Source organism: Zingiber officinale, chromosome 3B, assembly GCF_018446385.1.
Source record: "Zingiber officinale cultivar Zhangliang chromosome 3B, Zo_v1.1, whole genome shotgun sequence".
Taxonomy (NCBI): Eukaryota; Viridiplantae; Streptophyta; class Magnoliopsida; order Zingiberales; family Zingiberaceae; genus Zingiber; species Zingiber officinale.
Window position 1 is genome coordinate 88,233,857 of NC_055991.1, and position 22,244 is coordinate 88,256,100.

The following is a 22,244-nucleotide window of genomic DNA, read 5'->3' on the forward strand; positions in this document are numbered from 1 at the left end:
TTTAATAAATATTTAAATTTATAATTTATATTTATTAAGTTCGTTTAGATTTGATAAAAAATTAAATAAATTCATAAATCATAAATATTTTTATTACATCAACTTTTTTCTTTATTTAATCCAACACATCTTAAAATATAATTCGACAACATTTATAATATATAACACTTTTATATATATATATATATATATATATATATATATATATATATATATATATATATATATATATATATATATATATATATTTTGCTTGATCATAAATTTATTTTAATTAAAATTTGTGTAGCAGTTTTAGACCATGAGAGAAGTGAGCCACAAACTGATCCATCTCGGTCTTCGTCGCCACCAGTCCAATCTCCACTCCGCCGCTCTCGTCTCTGCTCTCCGCCACAGATATGGTGCCAATCCACGCGATCGACGGCATGTCCACCTTCACCGGCCTTCCCCACCCGAAGTCCACGTCGTAGACTTTGAACTCCGGAGACCCAGCAACGGCCAGCGGCCTCTGCATCGCGATCGCGCGGTACTTCTCCAACCACTTGCCGGCGTCCCTTAGTGGCTCTGCCTTGAACTGCTCGATGCCTTCGCCGACGATTCGAGCTGCCACCACCACTCCATCTTCTCCCGCAAGGTCGCCGGCCTTCGCCTCGCAGAAAATGGTGACGATGCAGTTGCCGAAGTACTCCGCCGGAAGCGCCGGCTGTAGCCGTCCCCTGCAGTTTCCGGCGAACACTAAGTGCACGGTGCTCTCGGCGCTCGGCGCTCGCGCCTTGACGCAGGAAACCCACGCGTAAGCGTACGTCGCCACGATGTCGGAGCAACGGAAAGAAGCGTTCTTCGCTTTGGAGGAGATCGTCGCCTTCAGCTTCCTGAGGTCGTCGGCAGTGAGGGTCATCGTGCCGATGACCGCGTCCGGATGAGCGAATTGGACCATCATGGACTCGTCGTTTCGTGCGTCGGCCGCAAGGCCGAGTAACTTGGAGTAGGCATCATTCGGATCTGGAATTGAGCTCCGGTCGAAGGAGGGCGGGGCCGGCGACGCCTTTTCGAGTCCGGAAGCTCTGCGAGCCCACGACGACAAGAACCGCGTGGAACTCGAGCCGTCGCAGGACAAGTGGTGCACGGCGACGGCCAAGGCCAAGCCTCTGTTCGGGAACAGAGTTACCTGCAGGGCCATCACCGGACGCTGGTCGTCGTCTGTGGGCTCCGGAATCTGGGGAGCCAATGGTCGTACCCCGGTGTACTGTCGCGGGTGGCATCCAGAAAGGTCGTCGAAGTCGCCGTCGTGCTCGGCAACCACAAAGGGGACGCAGTCTCCCTCGGCGTAGTGGAGCTCGTACTGACTCTGACTGCCAGGTGCGAGGCGGACCTTTCCTGCGAGGGGGTAGAAATCGCGGAGAGTGAGTGAAAGGGCGGACTTGAGGGTGGGGAAGACGGACTCCATGAAGTGGGAGGCGGAGTGGGGGAAACGGTAGAAGAAGACACGTTGCACCGGGCGGCCGTAGAGCCACGCGATGTCGAAGAAGGTGAAGGGAAGGGAAGATTCCGGCACCGATCCCGGGGGAGGACCAACTCGAGCGGCCTCGAGGACTCTGAGCTCCGATGGTGGTGACGTCATCTCGAGAATAGAACAGTAGTGAAAGATTATGATAAGCGAAGATATTCGAAGAGTATTAAAATGTGTGTGTGAAATCAGCATGATTTGGGCGTTTTTGAATTTCTCAAAAGATGGCTTTAAATTAAGTGCAAGGGGACAAGGAGAGGGTCCCAGCTGCACTAATACACATCCATTGCGTGGGACAGAACCTAGGCGATTTACCACCGCACCATATTCCGAGGCAAATTCCAGATTCCTCATAAAATTTTCATGAAAGGCGTACTTAATTCTTAAAATACCTTCTTTGTCTTTCAATGTAAAATTAAAATCAAAAACTAATTTTTTATTTAAATCTAACCAAATTAAATCCAATCTAATCAAATAAATAAATAAATAAAATATTTTTTATTTTATAATTAGATATTAAAAATAAAAAAAATAACTTTTATTAACGTTTTAAATTTAATAATTTGTTATTAACGTTCGCTTCTATTTTTTTTAAATTTTTTAACAAACTTTAATATTTTAAAAAATATGGATAAATTTAGGAATAATAACGTATAATTTCTTTTAAAAAATCAGTTTTTTAAAGGCAGGATGACTTTTTTTTTATAATGAAACTTCTTAATTAAATTATAAAAAATAAAAGTATGACGTGCTTGTTGAGAAATATAAAAAATTGAATGTGCTCTTTGATAAAAATTCTAAAATAGAAGGATAAAAATGATAGAAATTCTATTTTCCTTTTTTTTCCATATTTTTTTTGTATTTTTTAAATAAAAAAAAGAATAATCTTTTTGTTTTTTTGGCACATTTGACTGGAGTGTTGGATAATGACTCAATTTTTATCACTTCCAACAAATTAAATTGCAATTTTTTAATTACAATATAAATAATTAATAAATGAAGTTTTAATTCGAATATGGAAATTTAATCTGTTCTGATCATATAACCAACCATATTTGGAGATATTTTTATTTTATTTAAATAAAATTTATTAGAAGGTAAAATTAATATTTTAATAAAAAAACGAATCTGGGGAGTTGTGGATTATTTTGGGTGGTTGATGTAGAAAAATTAGATAAAGACGGATAATGAAACAACAAATAAAAAACAACATCATCCATAAGATTTTTCATCGAAAGTCCATCGTTCAGTAAAATGATTTAGACAGGAAATATCTAATCGGAGTTAATTCATCAGAAATGATATTATCGATTGAATTTAAGATTAGTTGATAATCACTGATAAAATCAATATTTCCATCGATAGTATTTACTATAAAATTTATTTTTCATAGTAAAATACATCAACGGAATATTATTTCCATCCGTAATAACAAATAAAATTACCGACATAAATAAATTTGTCATCAATAATTACCGACAAAAACAAAGTCTCTGTCAATAATTACCAACGGAAATAGTATTTTCGTCGATAATTTCATTTACTATTACCAATAGAAACAGTGTCTGCGTCAATAAAAATCAAAAGTTTATTGACGGAAATAGTGTTTCCGTCATTAAAAAAGTTTCGATATGTATCGACAAAATATCGAGTTCATTGGTAATATAAAAAAATTCTAAGAACTATTTAAATTAAGTATTTACCTTGTTTACAATTTTCATATATAAAAAAAAACTATCATAGACTATGAAATTTCATATATTTACATTTATACAATCACATTTCATACAATCCACTTATAAAAATACATTTCATACATCTTAACAATTCATACATGCATTTTTTATAATTCATAATATCACAAACACATACAAACAAACAAAATCTAACACTACAAGAAAATTAGGATTTTACAACACTTAAAAGACAACGCTTTTTTAAAAAGCGTTGTCTTTTTTTTTACAACATTTTTAGTAAAAAACGTTGTCTATCTCTGCATTTTCTTACTAATAGACAACGTTTTTTTAAAAATCATTGTTTATTAATGATTTTTTAGGGTCAAAGACAACGCTTTTTGAAAAACATTATCTTTTAACATTTTTATAGTGTCTACAACAACGATTTTTAAAAAGCGTTGTCTATTGTCAAGTTCTCATCTAATCTGGGATGATATGAACCGCTAGATCAAGTAAGAGTAGAAAAACCCTAGGTTTCACTCGTTGCCCTCCTAAAATAGCTCAAGGATCGCCAACGCTTTGTGAAGGTCGTAGACTCCCGCGCCGCCTTGGTCGACTACGCACAGGAGCAGTTGCGGCGGAAGCGGTTGGCGTAAATCCAGGAGTGGATCTTAGAGGAGATACGACGGCTGATGAAGCACAAGCTCGCCCAAGGCTTCGTCTATGGCATTTGTTGGTTGCTATGCGAAATATCATACCGGTTCCCCTGTACAAAAATTTTGTACAAGTCCTGAACCTTTACTAACAACCTATTGTGTTCTTTAGAAATTAAATTAGGAATCGCAAACGGAACTTAACATTATTGATTCCAAATTTAACTTATATGTTCTTAGCGGTTTAGACTTGGATCGCAAACAATGTTTAACATTATTGATCTAAATCCACCCATGTTACAAATTCAATTAAATATTAATTTCAGAAATCAGCTTCAAGGTTAAACATGGCGAGGCACTAGGCCTTCTTGGGTATGGGAGCATCCACCACTTCCTAGACAAAGCCTTTCAATGAAATCTAATATTTAATTTCCTTATATAATCATAGGTTTAACCAAAAGGAACAATCGAATCACAAATTCGAAAAATAAAAAAAAAACACACAAAGCCTTTCAATGAAATCTAATATTTAATTTCCTTATATAATCATAGGTTTAACCAAAAGGAACAATCGAATCACAAATTCGAAAAAAAAAAAAAAAACACAAACTCGAATCACTAGTAAGAAGATGTTCGGGTAGTCTGCGAGTATCCAGAAGTATTTCCAGAAGAGCTACTTGGACTACCTCCCAACAGAGAAGTGGAGTTTGAGATTGAATTGGTTCCTGGTACCAGTCCAATTTCAAAAGCTCCGTATCGCATGTCTCCAGCAGAGCTGAAAGAGTTACAAGAACAACTACAGGAGTTACTTGACAAAGGCTTCATTCACCCTAGTCATTCACCTTGGGGAGCTCCTGTGTTGTTTGTCAAGAAGAAAGATGGAACTATGCGGATGTGTATAGATTACAGAGCTCTGAATCAAGTGACCATCAAGAACAAGTACCCCCTTCCCAAGATCGACGACTTATTTGATCAGTTGAGAGGGGCGACAGTATTCTCAAAGATAGACCTGCGTTCTGGGTACCATCAACTAAAAGTGAAAGAAAGAGACATACCCAGAACGACTTTCAGGACCAGATACGGACACTACGAGTTCGTAGTCATGTCTTTTGGTGTGACTAATGCACCTGCAGTTTTCATGGATCTGATGAACAGAGTGTTCAGAGAATACCTTGACAAATTTGTCATTGTGTTCATCGACGACATTCTAGTCTATTCCAGAACTTCGGAGGAGCATGACACGCACTTGAGAATAGTTCTGCAGACCCTTCAGCAAAAGCAACTATATGCTAAATTCTCAAAGTGCGAGTTCTGGTTGGAGCAAGTGGCGTTTCTAGGGCACATCATTTCTAAAGAAGGCATTCAAGTGGATCCAGCCAAAGTAGAAGCGGTCAGCAACTGGAAGAGACCCAAGAATGCCAGGGAGATCAGAAGCTTCCTTGGTTTAGCTGGGTACTACAGGAAATTCGTGGAAGACTTTTCCAGAATAGCCTCTCCACTTACAGCCCTCACCAGGAAGAACAAGAAGTTTGAATGGTCAGATAAATGTGAGCAGAGTTTTCAAGAACTCAAGAAGAGACTGACCAATGCTCCCATATTGACTGTTCCAGAGAGTGACAAGAGTTTTGACATCTACAGTGATGCTTCCAAGATGGGCTTAGGAGCTGTACTCATGCAGGAAGGAAAAATTATAGCTTATGCTTCCAGACAACTCAAAGACTACGAGAAGAACTATCCCACTCATGATCTAGAGCTGGCAACTGTGGTCTTTGCACTGAAACTCTGGCGACACTACTTGTATGGAGTTCAGTGCAGGATCTTCACAGACCATCAAAGTCTTAAGTACTTCTTCACTCAGAAGGACTTAAACATGAGACAGCGTAGGTGGCTAGAGTTGGTCAAAGATTATGACTGTGAAATCCTCTACCACCCAGGTAAAGCTAACAAAGTGGCAGATGCATTAAGCAGAAAATCCAGTGCATCCCTGATGTCTTTGTCATAATTAGCCCTGCCACTACAGAAGGAGTTGTCAGATTTCGGACTTGAAATTATTTATGGGCAACTCTCTGCATTGACTCTAGAGTCAACCCTGCTTGTGGATATACAGAAGAAGCAAAGTGAAGATCCAGATATCCAAAAGATCAAGCAAGGGATACGAGAAGAAGAAAATTCCGAATTTCGAGTATCAGATAGTGGAATTCTTTATCAGGGGAGTCGCCTTTGTGTTCCCAATGATGAAGAGCTGAGAAAGAAAATTTTAGACGAAGCTCACAGTACACCGTACTCTATGCATCCTGGTTCCACCAAGATGTATCAAGATCTGAAACAGAGGTTCTGGTGGTCTGGACTCAAAAGAGATGTAGCTAAATATGTCAGTACTTGCCTGACATGCCAGAGAGTCAAAGCAGAACACCAGAGACCAGGAGGGATGCTACAACCTCTTTCAATACCAGAGTGGAAGTGGGAAGACATATCCATGGACTTCATAACAGGTCTCCCAAGAACTACGAATGGATATGATGCAATATGGGTAATAGTAGATAGATTGACCAAGTCTGCCCATTTTCTAGCCATCAAGGTGTCTCACTCTATAGAGCAGTTGGCACAGCTGTATGTTAAAGAGGTGATCAGACTTCACGGAGTTCCCAAATCTATTATTTCTTATAGAGATGGGCGCTTCACTTCACACTTTTGGGAGTGCATTCAGAATGCACTAGGCACCAAACTCAAGTTCAGCACAGCCTTCCATCCTCAGACTGATGGACAGACAGAGCGAGTAAATCAGATCCTAGAAGATATGCTCAGGGCTTGTGCACTAGATTTTAAAGGCAGTTGGTGCAAGTATCTGTGCTTAGCTGAGTTTGCCTACAACAACAGCTACCAAGCCACCATCAGGATGGCACCATATGAGGCGTTGTATGGCAAAAAGTGCAGATCACCTATATGCTGGCAAGAAGCAGGTGAAAGAAAGGAAATGAAAGTAGAGCTGGGCATTCAGACAGAGCTGATAGAAGAAACCACTCAGGCTATCCAGAAGATCAGATAGAGGATTGAGACTGCCCAGAGTAGACAGAAGAGTTATGCTGACACACGCCGTAGGCCACTTGAATTCCAAGTAGGGGATTCAGTCTTTCTCAAGGTCGCTCCTATGAAGGGAGTGATGAGATTTGGCAAGAAGGGAAAATTAAGTCCTCGTTATGTAGGACCTTATCTGATCACAGAAAGGATTGGGAAAGTAGCTTACAAGCTAGACTTACCACAAGACATGTCAGCAATACATAATGTATTTCATGTCTCCATGTTAAAGAAGTGTCTTCACGACCCCAGTCAAGTGATTCAGCCTCAGACAGTGCAGATCCAAGAGGATCTTAGCTACGAGAGTAGACCTACACAAATAGTGGACAGAGCAGTCAAGAGATTGAGAAATAAAGAAGTACCAGAAGCACGAGGAAATCACTTGGGAGAGGCAGGACAGTATGAGACAGAAGTATCCAGAGCTATTCTAAGTTCGAGGACGAACTTTTTATAAGGTATGGGGAATTGTAACGACCCAATTTTCCCTATTTCAAGTTCTAAAAGTCCATAAAAATATTTGGAAATACTTTTAAAATATTCTAGAGATTTTTAGGAATTTTTAGAGTATTTTTACGTAATTTTTGGAGTCCGTTTAGTATTTTTACCGAGAGGAGAAAGTTATAAAAAACAAAAAAAAGTTGTAGAAGCTAGATTTCGAACCCAGCTCCTCGGACCCAAGCAAAACCGGCCCAACCAGCTGAGCTACACGGTTTTGTTAACCTTATATGGTGAGAATTAAAATTATAGCATAGTTAATGATTAGGGAATAAATTGGGAAAAAGTGCACGACTGAGGGATTGAAGTCGAGACCCTTGCTTCGGTTAAAAGCCAATTGACCAACTGTGCCAGCGGCTATTGTTAATTAAGGAAAGAATGGACAAATATTTAAGGTATAGTATTTGATAAAATAACCCTAGGTTATAAAAAGAGGTTAAGTTAAGAGAGGAAAACCTAAAAAATTTTCTCTCGAAATTTCTCCTCTTCTCACGCGACGGCGCCGACTCCTGCTCGGACGAAAACGCAGCACCTTCTAGGGCTCGTCTCCAGCAGCCGGCGAGGACTTTTTCCGACGAGATCTCCACACCTTCGTGATCCCCTCGTTGAGAAGAACAAGTAGATACCAAGAGATCGTTGAGGAAACAACTTCTCCGGACCCTAGCAGCCCTAGAGTTCGTCCCGATTGGTTGTAAGTCCAAGCAAATCACGGTGAGTTGCTTCTCACCTGCAGTAGGAGTAGTTCCGAGCTTCAATTTGTTTTCTTTGCTTCCGGATTTTGTTTCTCCTTGTTTTTGAATTGTGTGGTAAAGGTTGTTGTTTGGATCTTGCTGCCGTGTACTTCAAAGAGGGGAACTAATGGTATGAATTAGGCATGTTTGTTCTTTTTGATATAGGGCAACTGATCTGGAACGGGGGAAGAGCTGTGGTTTCGGGTTGCTTGTAGTGGTTGCTGCTATGATCATTAAATCCGAAGTTTGCTAGGTTGATTATGGGATCATCTTATTGTTGTGTAATTCGGATTTGGGTTTGTGCCATGCAATGGGTGTGGATAACTTTAATTTGGGAGTTCTGTTGGATTTTTAATGGCTTGGTTTCCTTGCTTCAGTTTTGTACAACATTAGGATGAATAGAAAGGTAAGAGTAGTAAGTGTTTCTTGTTGTCTTGCTTCCGGATTTCCTTCCTGAACAACATTAGGATAGCTTGGAATTAAAAGAGTAGTTTAAGGAATTATTTTGCATTGAATTATGTTTTGGTTCCTTATATGCTCTAATGTTCATGCATCAACTTTTGATAGCAGCAGCATTCTTTTTAGTAAATAACAATATTAAAGCCTTAATCAGAGTTAAAAGAGGTTGATGAGATGGTGATACTGTGCTCAGAATGCTCATGTTTTCCTTTACAAGTTTTATCAGTTTTGGATTGGTTTTAATAAGCAATGAACATAAGATAGCTTGATTAAATTTTGAGCATGTAGTTAGTTTTCTTTATTGCTGTTAGATTTAAGTTTGAACAGCCCTTATAGTTAGCATTTCAGATAGAGATTTCCTGATTTAGATTTCTTTGTTATGCTGCCATGAACCTCAATTTTAGTTTTCTGTTAAGCATTAAGTGCAGATTTTTATAAGTAAGCTATAAGAAAGAGAGACCAAGGTCTTAATAGGATCCCTAAGTTTAAGAATTGGGATCAGCAGCACACTAAGTGCTTAAATAAATGCCAAGGCATTTTATTATAAGAAGTATTTAAAGATAAAAAAAAAGTATTTTACTTTTAAAGGGCATGTACCGGACACAAGGTCCAAGGGATGGGCTCCAAGATGCCCCTAGGCACAAGGCCTAGAAGTATCTTAGTAGTTTCGGGATTAGCTACCTCGATTCTTATTAAGAATGCGCGCAAAGTGGTATAATGCCGGGCCCAAAAGAAGTTTATTATTATTTTGAAGTATTAAAGTATAAGTTTTGAAACAAATGCAACAAGCTTCAAATATGTTTAGAGTTAGAAAGTTTAGTTTCTTGTTATTTGAAGCATGCAGTAGTAGTTATATTTGTTTCTTGCTATTAGATTATTCAGCATGTTTAGCTTTATTTGCTTTCAGCATGCAGTTATAGTTTTATTCTTATGAGCATGATTAGCTACACATGTTTAGTATTTCAGTTGGTATGATTCCTTTGCTATTTATGAGCATGAGTAGTTTTATATGTTAGCATTCAGTTTTAGCATGTTTTTATTTATATACATGCATATCGAGTTTTTGTGAGTAGATAGCACTCACTAAGCTTTATGCTTATAGACTGCACTTCCTCCTACTGCAGATAAAGGAAAGGAAAAGATTTAGTAAGGAAGGCGACAAGGTGGTGGTGATGAAGGTGTGTGATGGCTGGACTATGGGGAGATCAAGAGTTTGCTAAGGAATTGTTAAGACTTTTCTGTTTAGAGTTCTTTAGTTTTCTTTAAATGCTATTATGAGTCAAAATTGTAATTAAGTTTATTCCGCATTTGTAGTTGGGTTCTATTGATGGAGTGATATTGTTGTTTGCTATTATTAGGGTAGTTTCCTTCTTTTATTTGTGATATTATACTGCGTGGTTGTGAAGATATATGTTCCAGCCGCCTGTGGCTAAGTATAGTTTGTTTGTATTGATGATTTAGTCATCGGTACAGGGGAGACTCTGTCGAAAATTTTCGGTAGAGATTCCTCGTGGTTTTTAATTATACCGGTTAAGTAGAGTTAGTAGTTAAGTAACGGTCACTCTTAGAGAGTAGTAGTAGTAGTAAGAAGGGTGGTCGTTACAGAACGACCACCCTTCTTACTACTACTACTATTCTCTAAGAGTGACACCTTCTTACTACTACTACTATTCTCTAAGAGTGACCGTTACTTAACTACTAACTCTACTTAACCGGTATAATTAAAAACCATGAGGAATCTCTACCGAAAAATTTCGACAGAGTCTCCCCTGTACCGATGACTAAATCATCAATACAAACAAACTATACTCAGCCACAGGCGGCTGGAACATATATCTTCACAACCACGCAGTATAATATCGCAAATAAAGGAAGGAAACTACCCTAATAATAGCAAACAACAATATCACTCCATCAATAGAACCCAACTACAAATGCGGAATAAACTTAATTACAATCTTGACTCATAATAGCATTTAAAGAAAACTAAAGAACTCTAAACAGAAAAGTCTTAACAATTACTTAGCAAACTCTTGATCTCCCCATAGTCCAACCATCACACACCTTCATCACCACCACCTTGTCGCCTTCCTTGCTAAATCTTTTCCTTTCCTTTATCTGCAGTAGGAGGAAGTGCAGTCTATAAGCATAAAGCTTAGTGAGCGCTATCTACTCACAAAAACTCGATATGCATGTATATAAATAAAAACATGCTAAAACTGAATGCTAACATGTAAAGCTACTCATGCTCATAAATAGCAAAGGAATCATACTATCTAAAATACTAAACATGTATAGCTAATCATGCTCATAATCCAATGAAGGAATCATACTAACTGAAATACTAACATGTATAGCTAATCATGCTCATAATCCAATAAAGGAATCATACTAACCGAAATACTAAACATGTATAGCTATTCATGCTCAAAATCAAATAAAGGAATCATACTAACTGAAATACTAAACATGTATAGCTGATCATGCTCATAATCCAATGAAGGAATCATACTAACTGAAATACTAACATGTATAGCTAATCATGCTCATAAACCAATAAAACTATAACTGCATGCTGAGAGCAAATAAAGCTAAACATGCTGAATAATCTAATAGCAAGAAACAAATAAAACTACTACTGCATGCTTCAAATAACAAGAAACTAAACTTTCTAATTCTAAACATATTTGAAGCTTGTTTCATTTGTTTCAAAACTTATACTTTAAAATAATAATCAACTTCTCTTGGGCCCGGCATTGTACCACTTTGCGCGCATTCTTAATAAGAATCGAGGTAGCTAATCCCGAAACTACTAAGATACTTCTAGGCCTTGTGCCTAGGGGCATCTTGGAGCCCATCCCTTGGACCTTGTGTCCGATACATGCCCTTTAAAAGTAAAATACTTATTATCTTAATTACTTCTTCTTTAAATGCCTTGGCATTTTAATAAGCACCTTGTGTGCCAAAAATCCCTAAAGTCTTGACTTTGGGATCTACTTAAGGCATTGGCCTTTTTCTTTCTTTTCTTTATCTTTCTTATACTTGTTAATACTTCTAACAGAATACTTCTTTAAAGAGAAACTGAAATGTTTAAGCAAATTCTATCTTTGAAATGCTTAAACAAAAAAAAACTGCCTACTATGCTAATAAAATTCTGCATATTAAGCTTAATAAAAATCTGTCATAAAATTGAAGTTCTGCATGCAATACTTATCAAAATCTGCAAGCAATGCTTATGAAAATCTGCTTATTAAAAATCTGCATACTATACTTATAAAAATCTGCATGCTATACTTATAAAAATCTGCTAATAGCTTAACAGAAATCTGCATACTAGCTTAACAAAATCTGCATACTAAACTTAACTAAAATCTGTATATTAAGCTTATCTAAAATCTACCTACCTACTTAACCATAAATCTAGAATTCATAATGAGCTGCTCATGTTTATAGAATAACAAAGAAACTAAGTTTGCAATGGTATTAAATAGACTTGATCACGTTTAATATATATCAAGAAAGCTCACACTATGTACTTGGTTTAAGGGCTGTTCGTGCCCAACTAACAACAAGTGAAAGCTAGAAAATCTGCCTATGCATATCCAGTAGTAAATGGAAGCTACTGTGTTCAGCTAATAGAAATCGAACCTAAGGTTGTTCATGTTATTCAAGAGAACCAAGAAACTAACACTACACTAAGAAGGAATTTAAATCTGTGTCAAAGAATTAATAACACAAAGTCTAGCAACATGATAAGGATTAATAACACTAAGTCTAGCAGCATGTTAAGGATTAATAACCCCACCGAACCTGCACAGCAAGCTCCCCAACTCAAGCTAAAACCTGCTGGGATAGGGTCATATGGAAGGGTGTACTTTGCAATTCTGGACAATGAAAAGCATGTTTCTGTGAAGAAGCTTGATGCTTCTGAAGATGGCTCAAATGATATCCAGATTGAAGCATGAAAATTTTGTTGAGATTCTAGGATACTGTGTAGAAGGAAATATGCGTCCGTTGCCTATGAGTTTGCAACTAAAGGCTCTTTACATGATGTTTTGCATGGTATGGCTATGGCATTTATCTGCTACTTCGTGAACAGCAACAGAAATACATATAACATAACCCAATTTCATCTAACAACCAATCCTAATTCATGAATGACTAAATAACAAATTTCCTACAACAATTCAACAGGAGAGCAACCTCTTCATAGATTAGATGAATGTTAACTATAAGGCGGTAGAATCTAAAACACAACTTATACGTTCATCTAACATCTCGACTAGGCATTTATGCAAACAGAGAACGTTCAGAGAGCTCGCAAAGAAACCTTGAGGAGAATCAAAAATCCACCGAGCATAAACCCAATTCAAAACCAAAATCAAGTCGCGGAATGACTCCTACTGCAGGTGAGAAGCAACTCACCCCTTGTTCTTGCTCTTACAACCGACGGAGACGACCTCTAGGGCTTCGGAGGTGTGGCTGTTTCGGCGAGCCCTTGACACCCGTGTGCTCTCCTCGACGAGGTGACCACCACCGTGTGAAGATCTCACGAAAAAGGTGCTTGGCCGGCCGTCGAAGTCGATGCCCTAGGCTCGGCGTTGTTTCCGCCCGAGCACAGGAACGCCGTCGCGCGTGAAGAGAAAGAGGAGAAGGAAAATTAGGTTTCGGCTAAAACCTAAGTTCTCCTTTTAATAACCAATAACTTCTGTCATCAACTACTACTTAAATATATTCGCTTCCCTTCTTAATCACAAAACAATTGCAGACCGGTTGGTTGGCTGGGTCCGGCTGAGGTTCGGCTCGGGTCGAGGTCTTGGGTTCGAGTCTCACCTTCAACGTTTTTTGTCAAAACTTCTTTCTTTTTGTAACCCTACTAAACGACCTCCAAAAATTACGTAAAAATACTCTAAAAATTCCTAAAAATCTCTAGAATATTTTAAAAGTATTTTCAAATATTTTTATGGACTTTTAGAACTTGAGATAGGGAAAATTAGGTTGTTACATGTTCTTAGCGGTTTAGACTTGGATCGCAAACAATGTTTAACATTATTGATCTAAATCCACCCATGTTACAAATTCAATTAAATATTAATTTCAGAAATCAGCTTCAAGGTTAAACATGGCGAGGTACTAGGCCTTCTTGGGTATGGGAGCATCCACCACTTCCTAGACAAAGCCTTTCAATGAAATCTAATATTTAATTTCCTTATATAATCATAGGTTTAACCAAAAGGAACAATCGAATCACAAATTCGAAAAAAAAAAAAAACACAAACTCGAATCACAAATTCGAAAACTAGAATTATATGCCTCTTGTGTTTGGTATTTCAAAAACTATACAAAGAAAACTAGTATGATGCGGAAAATAATTACGAGTTATACCTTTCCTTGTAAGCAACAACCTCTTGATCTTCTATCGTATTCCTCTTCTTATCTCGGACGTTGTGTGAGCAACGATCTACCTAGATGAGAATCCACCAAGCCTCCTTCTTCCTTCTTCCATGTTTCGGCCAAGCACCTTTCTCCAAGAGAGAGCAATTCTCGACCACCAACCAAGCTCCAAGGGATGTAAGAGCAAAGCCTCCTTTCTCTCCTTCTTCTCTTAGCAAGAACCGGCCACCACAAGAACTCCAAGAAGGGGATGCACCGGCCACTAAAGAAGAAGAGAAGAGGAGAAGAATAAGGTCGGCCACACACCAAGGAAGAGAGGAGAAACTATAGAAGATATGTTATGAGGTGAGACACCTCTACCCTCTCTTTTATATTCCTTGGTCTTGGCAAATAAGGAAATTTAATTATAATTAAAATCTCCTTATATTCCTTGTAATTGGTTAATAAGGAAAATTTAATTAAAAATTCCTTTTAACCCATGCTATGGCCGACCACACCATCATACTCCAAATAAGGCAAGTTTTAAACACAAAATTAAAACTTCCTTATCTGTTTTCGGAAATTTTTAAAATAAAAATTTCTCTAATAATTTTTCCTTTCATGGTTGGTTATAAAAGGAAATTTTATAAATTAAAATCTCTCTATTAAAACATGTGGATGATTTTCAAAAAGGAAAGTTATCTTTAAAATTAAAATCTTTCTCTCAATCTACAAATAAGGAAAGATATCAAATCTTTTCTTAATCTTTTATAGAAACTATAATAGGAAAGATTTAATTTTAAAAATCTCTTTTATATCATCAAAATGGTTACAAAAAAAGAAAAGTTTTATAAAAAATTAAAATCTTCCTTTTAACTACAAATAAGGAAAGATATCAAACCTTTCACTTAATCTTTTGTAAAAAGCTATAAAAGGAAAGATTTAAATTTTAAACTTTCTTTTAAAACCATGATATCCACATATGGAAAGATTTTAAATAAAATCTTTTTTTATTCTATACATGGCCGGCCACACCATGCTTGGGCTCCAAGCTAGGGTCGGCCACCTATACTTGGCTCAACCTATGGCTTGGCCGGCCCAAGCTTGGACTCCAAGCTTGCTTGGTCGGCCACCTAATGGTTGGGTAAGAAGGTGGGTATAGGTGGGTATAACACTTTATAAATAAGAGGCTATGATAGGGACCGAGAGGAGGAATTGGTTTTGGTCTCCCGATGAAATTAAACTTCCCGTGTTCGCCTCGAACACCCAACTTAATTTCATCAATAATAATTTATACTACTAAAGAATTATTATTGAACTACCGCACCAATCCCAAATTACGTTTTGGGCTCCTTCTCATTATGAGTGTGTTAGTCTTCCTGTGTTTAAGATATAGAATGCCCACTAATTAAATGAGTTACTGACAACTCACTTAATTAATATCTAGTTTCAAGAGTAGTACCACTCAACCTTATCATCATATCAGACTAAATCCACCTGCAGGGTTTACATGACAATCCTTATGAGCTCCCCTTGGGGGCATCATCAACCTAGATTACTAGGACACAGTTTCCTTCTATAATCAACAACACACACTATAAATAATATCATTTCCCAACTTATCGGGCCTATTGATTTATCGAACTAAATCGCACCCATTGATAAGTCAAAGAAATAAATACTAGATATATGTGTTTGTTATTATATCAGAATTAAGAGCACACACTTCCACAATAACAAAGGTCTTGTTCTTTTATTCAGTCAATATAAAAATAACTTACTTTAAATGGTCCTGCTCAATACACTCAGAGTGTAATAGTGTAATTTTATAGTTAAGATAAACTAATACCAAATTACACTACGACTATTCTAATGGTTTGTTCCTTTCCATTTTAGTCGTGAGCTATTGTTTATAATTTATAAGGAATTGATAACATGATCTTTTGTGTGTGACATCACACACTATATTATCTACAATATAAGTTAATTGAACAACTACACTTAGTATATAAATGTAGACATTTGACCAATGTTATTCTTTATTTATAAAATAAATATTTATACAAAAGCCAACGCTTTGAGAAGGTCGTAGACTCCCGCGCAGCCTTGGTCGACTACGCGCAGGAGCAGTTGTGTCGAAAGCGGCTGGCGTAAATCCAGGAGCGGATCTTAGAGGAGAAATGATGGCTTATGAAGCACAAGCTCGCCCAAGGCTTCGTCTATGGCATCGTCCCCTACCGCAGCAAGCCCATGAGCGGCGCCTCCAACGGCCTCTGTTCCTGGTGGAAGGAGATGGTGCGCTTCGACCGGAGCATCCCCGCCGCCATCAGCAAGTACCAGTCGGAGATGTGCCTTGACTTCATTGGCACCGTGATCACCACCAACTTCTCTGTCCCCGCCGCGCTGCAGCAGTTGCGGGACACCACGCTGGGCTCGCTCCTCTCCACCCTGATGCCCTACTGCGACCCGCCGCAGCGCCAGTTCCCACTCGACAAGGGCCAATAGCCGCCGTGGTGGCCAACCATGGAGGAGAAGTGGTGGCCTGAGATGGGGATGCCCAAGGATGTTAGTCCACTGCCAAGGAGATCGAGATTATCCACGCCGTCATGGGGCATAAGCTCAAGAAGTGCTTCGAGGACGACAATCAACTACAATAGCACTCATCAGACATGGAGGTCAATGCCCTTCCCCTCCCCTTCCCTGTCAGATTTCTTACACCCATGAAATCCAACTCCACGACAATTGTGGATATCTAATTCGACATGCTCTATCCTCTAGAGTAACGTCGACTGACTACAATACTATTGTCAATCTGTTCCAGAGGAGTTTGAGCCTGCAGCAGCACTGTCAGGTCCAATTGTAGCCGCCCAGTTCTTGTGTTCTGCCGGAGAAGAAAGTTGACCTTAATGACTCTGAATTGGCAAGGTGCCAAGTTCAATGAAAGCATACCTGTAAGTGTTTTTCTGTCTTTCATTTCTGTATCATTTGTTGTATTCAAGTTGGTAGCAGTCATTGTAATAAAATTTGCAGTTGAGCGAATAAGAATATCTCATTGTTTGGATGAGGACAGCTGCCTTGCCACAAATTAGACAACTCTATTGGAGAATTGAGAGAGACCTCACAACCAATGAACAAATCTCAATGACAATAGAGAACAACTACAACACTTACAATTTTGAAGGGGAGAAGAGGTTGGTACTTTCTACTACCTCATGGATAGGTGGGAAGAATGGTTTCATTGGTGTTGCGTATCTTACAATTGGCAGCCTTTGCATATTTCTTGCGGTAGCCTTCATAGTTCTTTATCTGCTCAAGCCCCGGTAAGTATCTTGCTCGTCTTTAGCATTTATGGTAAGAAGTACAATGAATACATTTTTCTATAGTTGATAAGCAAAAATTAGGTTAACAAGGTTTTACTTGGAACTAATAGACTTGTTGCTCCGATTGATTTCAACTTCAATGTTACCTAGTGACAACTCATGCAAGTTGGTTCACTTGTTCTTGCAGGATCCTTGGAGATCCATCGTACTTATCTTGGAACAAAAACCCAAATGGATATTAGTGAAACATTAAGCTCAAGTTGCATTCAGAAGTTGGTAAAGTTACAAATTTAGTTGCTCTAAATCAAAGTCTGCCAATCATGTGCAAACGATTTTCTTTGTGAATTCTGTAATCTGTAACTTCAATGGAGACCAAAGAAAATACAATGTTAGATCGCTATGCAAATTGAACAATCACATCATGTTGACAGTAGATCATCATTTTGGGAATTATGTACCTGGTTTTTATGTACACCGTGTATCTATCTCTATTATATATAGTGTATCTGGTTTTGATGTGTCATGACTCTATTCTTTTTGCTAACTTATGGTTGATTTCATTTCTATGGCAGGGTCAAAGACAAATAATAGTTTTTCAAATATAAAAATAATGATTTTGTAAATAAAAAATTAAATATGATTTTTTATTTTTTATTTTTTATTTTAAAAAGACAACGCTTTTAAAACATTGCAAAAACGTTGTCTTTACAAAAAATAACAACGCTTTTAAAGCGTTGCAAAAGCGTTGTCTTTGTTACAAACGACAACGCTTTTAAAGTGTTGTCTTTTAGTGGACTTTTAACAATAGTACTTTTAACAATGCTTTTTCAGTCACATAGACAACGCGTTTAAAGCTTTGTCTATTAGCTTTTTTCTTGTAGTGTAAATATCCCAAACAAGCATCTAACAATCATAATAAACTAACATTCATACAAACTAACTAATGAAGTATCAATATCCATAATCAAAAATAATGTAAAACAAACAAAATCTAAATAAATCATAATAAAAGAAAAAAACTAATCTATCCAAATATCTATAAATACATACCATGAATATATCTATATATAAGATAGTAACAAAAAATTTACCGAAAGTCAAATATGATGATTTATATCATATATATGTATAATTAAAAATTTTATAAATATATATAACTAATTTTGATACTTTGATAGAAATGAACAAATGATGATGATCATCATTAAACATATAGTAATACAATAGTTAAAAATGAGCAGATTAAAATATCAAAATAGAATAAAAATTAAGTTGTTGTTGAATAAACCTCAGAAATCGTTAATCATCACGGTTTGATGGGTCTTGAGACTTCTATGACTCAAAACCATGTGGTGTCTAGGTCTAGGTGAAATTAGCCATGACCGCTTGCATATGGACCATGAGAGCCTCATGATCGGCTCTCATATGATCATCCTCGATTCTCATATGCTCATCAATAGCCCTCCTCCTCTGCTCCTCAACGGCTATCCACTAATTCATCCTCTTATTGATTGAGGTAATTTGAATGCGCAGTTCTTGATTTTTCTATTTTAAAGATTACACCTCAATAGAAAAAGAGGAACTATCATGACCCCTAGGAGTTCTCAAAAAATTAAATGCAACTTTGCTTTGGGAGCTAAGACTGTAGAGGCTGGAGTTTTTTGTTTGTCCATCGATAACATCATAATAAATCTCATTAAGCGCTTCGGTGGATAGAGGTTGTGACTCCCCTCTCTACTAGAGGCTGAGATGCCTGAGCCACTTTATTTATCATTTGATCCCGTGTGAAAAAATATAATATAATTAATATTTAATTTGATCACAATTATAAAGTTAATCAATATAAAAAAAATTAAATATAATAAAGTTAATAATTTTATGTGTATGACCTAGGATCGAGGATCAACAAATGTGTTATTCTTCTTCTTGTGGGTCTTGAGAAAAACCTCCATACAAGTCGGCTGGCGGACTAGTTTATTTTCCTGTATACACAAATAATTTAGAAAAAAATTATAAAACTTTGGTAATAAATACAAAATTTGATTATATAACTTTAAGTTAAACTCACCAGATCCATGACATGCTCAATAATAAATTTGGATCCGGATGTATGCCGAGCAGTTCCGATGCTCAGGCCACCTGGCTCTGTATTCCTGTTTGCGCATGCCTTTTCAGTATTTACTCACCACTTTTCTACAGTCCAGGTGGTTATTCATGCACTCCATATCTTGGCTGACACATACGCCGCACTAGTACCCTTCTTTCTCATATAATAAAGAATGTCTCTATAAAGTTTAGAACACTAACTATTCCACGTATCTTTAAATTGTTCCTTGTGGCCTTCCTCTTATGTATATTTTTTCTACAATTATACGTTGAATAAAAAATTTAGTATATTAAAGGATAAATATATTATAGAATATAAATTCATTATAATAAAATATCTTCGTTTCCTTTTCTGCAATCTTCTATGTAGTACCAGAAGCGTATACTCTTTCTTTGAATTTTTTGCTTATATAGGTGGTAATTCAATGATCATCTGGAGTAAACCTGCATGAAAAAAATATTAAGGTATGAGAAGTATATTATAAATATAGTCATATATGAACTTCAATTACGTTCTCTCGGGACGGTCTAGTGACTAGCGCATGAGGTGCTACCACCATGAGGTCTGGGGTTCGGATCTCGACTATGCGGAGGTAAATACCTCCCTCATGCACCAATCACTATTCCAAAGACTAGTAGACATCCGTGATTTACCTCCTCCGTGTTGGCCCTTGGACGGGTTGGCGGGGGCGTTGGGGGCGAGCGTAGTCGCCTTTGTCACGATATATGAACTTCAATTACTAATAACAAAAAAAATACTTACGAGACCCTAACAACTCGTAGCACCTTGTAACCATGGAGTGCTACTGCTTGATATTGCTCTACCATAATAATGTCTACAAAATAACATTACAACACATTATAATAAAGTTTACTAACATGATAATATAAATACAAAATAATATGGAAGCATAACTTACTTGATGAACAATAATACTAATATTTAATCATCATTAACATCTAACTAATCAACATTAGCAGTTTCTAAGTCTTCATCACTAGACTTTATTAGTTCAACGAGATCCTCACTGCCAGACATCTTCATCTATATCCTTGTAAGTGACATTAACATCTACAAGTAATTGAGTTATGAATTGGAGTTGTGAATTAACTGAATGTCTCTCCACTTCATCATTCTAAAATATATCATGGTTTTGAGTAGTGATGGTGTTTGACATTTCTATAGTTGAGCGAGACTTCATTGAACAAACAGACAACCATTCACTAGATCTTCTTCTCGTCGTAGGGTATTCAAGATAGAAAACTTGACCCGCTTATACCTTGAAAATGGAAGATTCAAACTTATCGAGTCTTTTGTTTGCATTAATCTCAACTAAATTATAATTTGGATGTATTCTGGTACCTGTTCTTATGATCAGATCTTACCATGAACATTTGAACAATACACACTTTTTTATAGGTAATGTAGGATGTTCAACCTCTATGATTTTGTCAAGTCTACCATAGTAATCAAACTCAGTGTTATTATTGTTCATAGATCCCACGTCGCCTTGGTAATGCGATTCCGGAGAACGCCTCGACTTCCGATTCGGACGACGTATCGTCCCACGTCGCCTTTAGGACCTTGCGCTTTTGGACAGGCTTCTTACCTTTATCCTTGTCCTTGTTCCTCAGCTTGGGGCAGTTGTCCTTGACGTGCTTCTTCGTTGTAGTGGTAGCAGCGGATGATCCTTTTCTTTCTGCCCTGCAGATGATTAGTAGTTCTAGATTTACAAAGTTTTTTAAACTGTCTTACCATCATTACCATTTCCTCGTCGTCGAGAGAAGATTCCGACTTAGGTTCGTCTCTCGATACTTTGAGGACGACGTTGTTCTTGGGCTCCTTCGTACCTGCACATCTTGATTCGTGCACTTCAAATGTTGAGAAAAATTCTTCTAGTATAATTTTTTCTAAATCTTTCGAAATGTAAAAGGCATCTACTAGTGATGCCCATTTTGAATTTCTCTGAAAAGAATTTAAAGTGTACCTTAGCGAATCTCGGTTACTTACCTTTTCTCCGAGATCGACAGTCTGGTGATGATCTCTTTGATTCTCAAGTGCAGATGCGCAATAGTCTCGTCTTCCCTAAGTCGCAGGCTGGTGAGCTGATTGTGAAGTAGATCCCGTTTAGTGAGCTTGGCTTCAGACGTTCCTTCGTTCAGCTCAAGGAACTTCTCCCAAAGTTTCTTTGCCGAGTCGTAGTTCCCGATCCGGTTGACTTCTTGTGGCAGAAGAACGCTTAGCAGATGGTATTCTGCTTTACCGTTCGCCACGTAGTCGGCCTATTTTTTTTCATCCATTAATATTTTTCTTTGCCCTCTGGAGCTACAAAGCCAAATTTCATTATTAAAATTAATTCAAAATCAGTTGTAAAGAATACCTGCATTCGCTTTTTCCAGGTAGCAAAATCTCCTTCAAATTTCGACGGGTAGATGCTTGGTCCGACCATTATCTTTGCTTCGATTGGCGGTTAGTCCTCCTAAAGTGCCTCGGCTCTGATACCACTTGTTGGATTGCGGCGGCCGGCTAGAAGGGGGGTTGAATAGCTTGCCAAAATAAAAAAAAACAAACCCTTCTCGAACTCTTAAACTAACACTTGCATAAAATCGAAAAACAATAACTTAAAACAGAAAATACGAGGCACCGGAGTTGACTTGGTTACAACCAGGGAAGTTGTTAATCCAAGGAGAATGATCGTACTAAAAACTCCTTCAGGCGAAGAAGCCTCTTACAATGATGAAGCGCAGAAAACAGAAGCTTAACTATAGAGAAAGTGTACAAGTGTAGAAAGAATGAATTGCTTGAGTTGTTTTAGTTGTTGAAAAAGCTTCTGGACCAAGGCTATATT

At 37.6% G+C, this 22,244-nt stretch overlaps 1 protein-coding gene and 1 pseudogene across 1 annotated transcript; one reads left to right on the top strand and one right to left on the bottom strand.

Moving 5' to 3' along the window:
* Positions 1-256: 256 nt before the first annotated feature.
* Positions 257-1,624, bottom strand: LOC121968427 (phenolic glucoside malonyltransferase 2-like). Its single transcript, XM_042518807.1, has one exon. It carries the CDS (start codon positions 1,619-1,621, stop codon positions 275-277), a length of 1,347 nt encoding a protein of 448 aa, XP_042374741.1. The 5' UTR covers positions 1,622-1,624; the 3' UTR covers positions 257-274.
* Positions 1,625-16,159: 14,535 nt separating this feature from the next.
* On the top strand, positions 16,160-16,693 carry LOC122054999 (annotated as a pseudogene).
* The last annotated feature ends 5,551 nt before the right edge of the window (positions 16,694-22,244 follow it).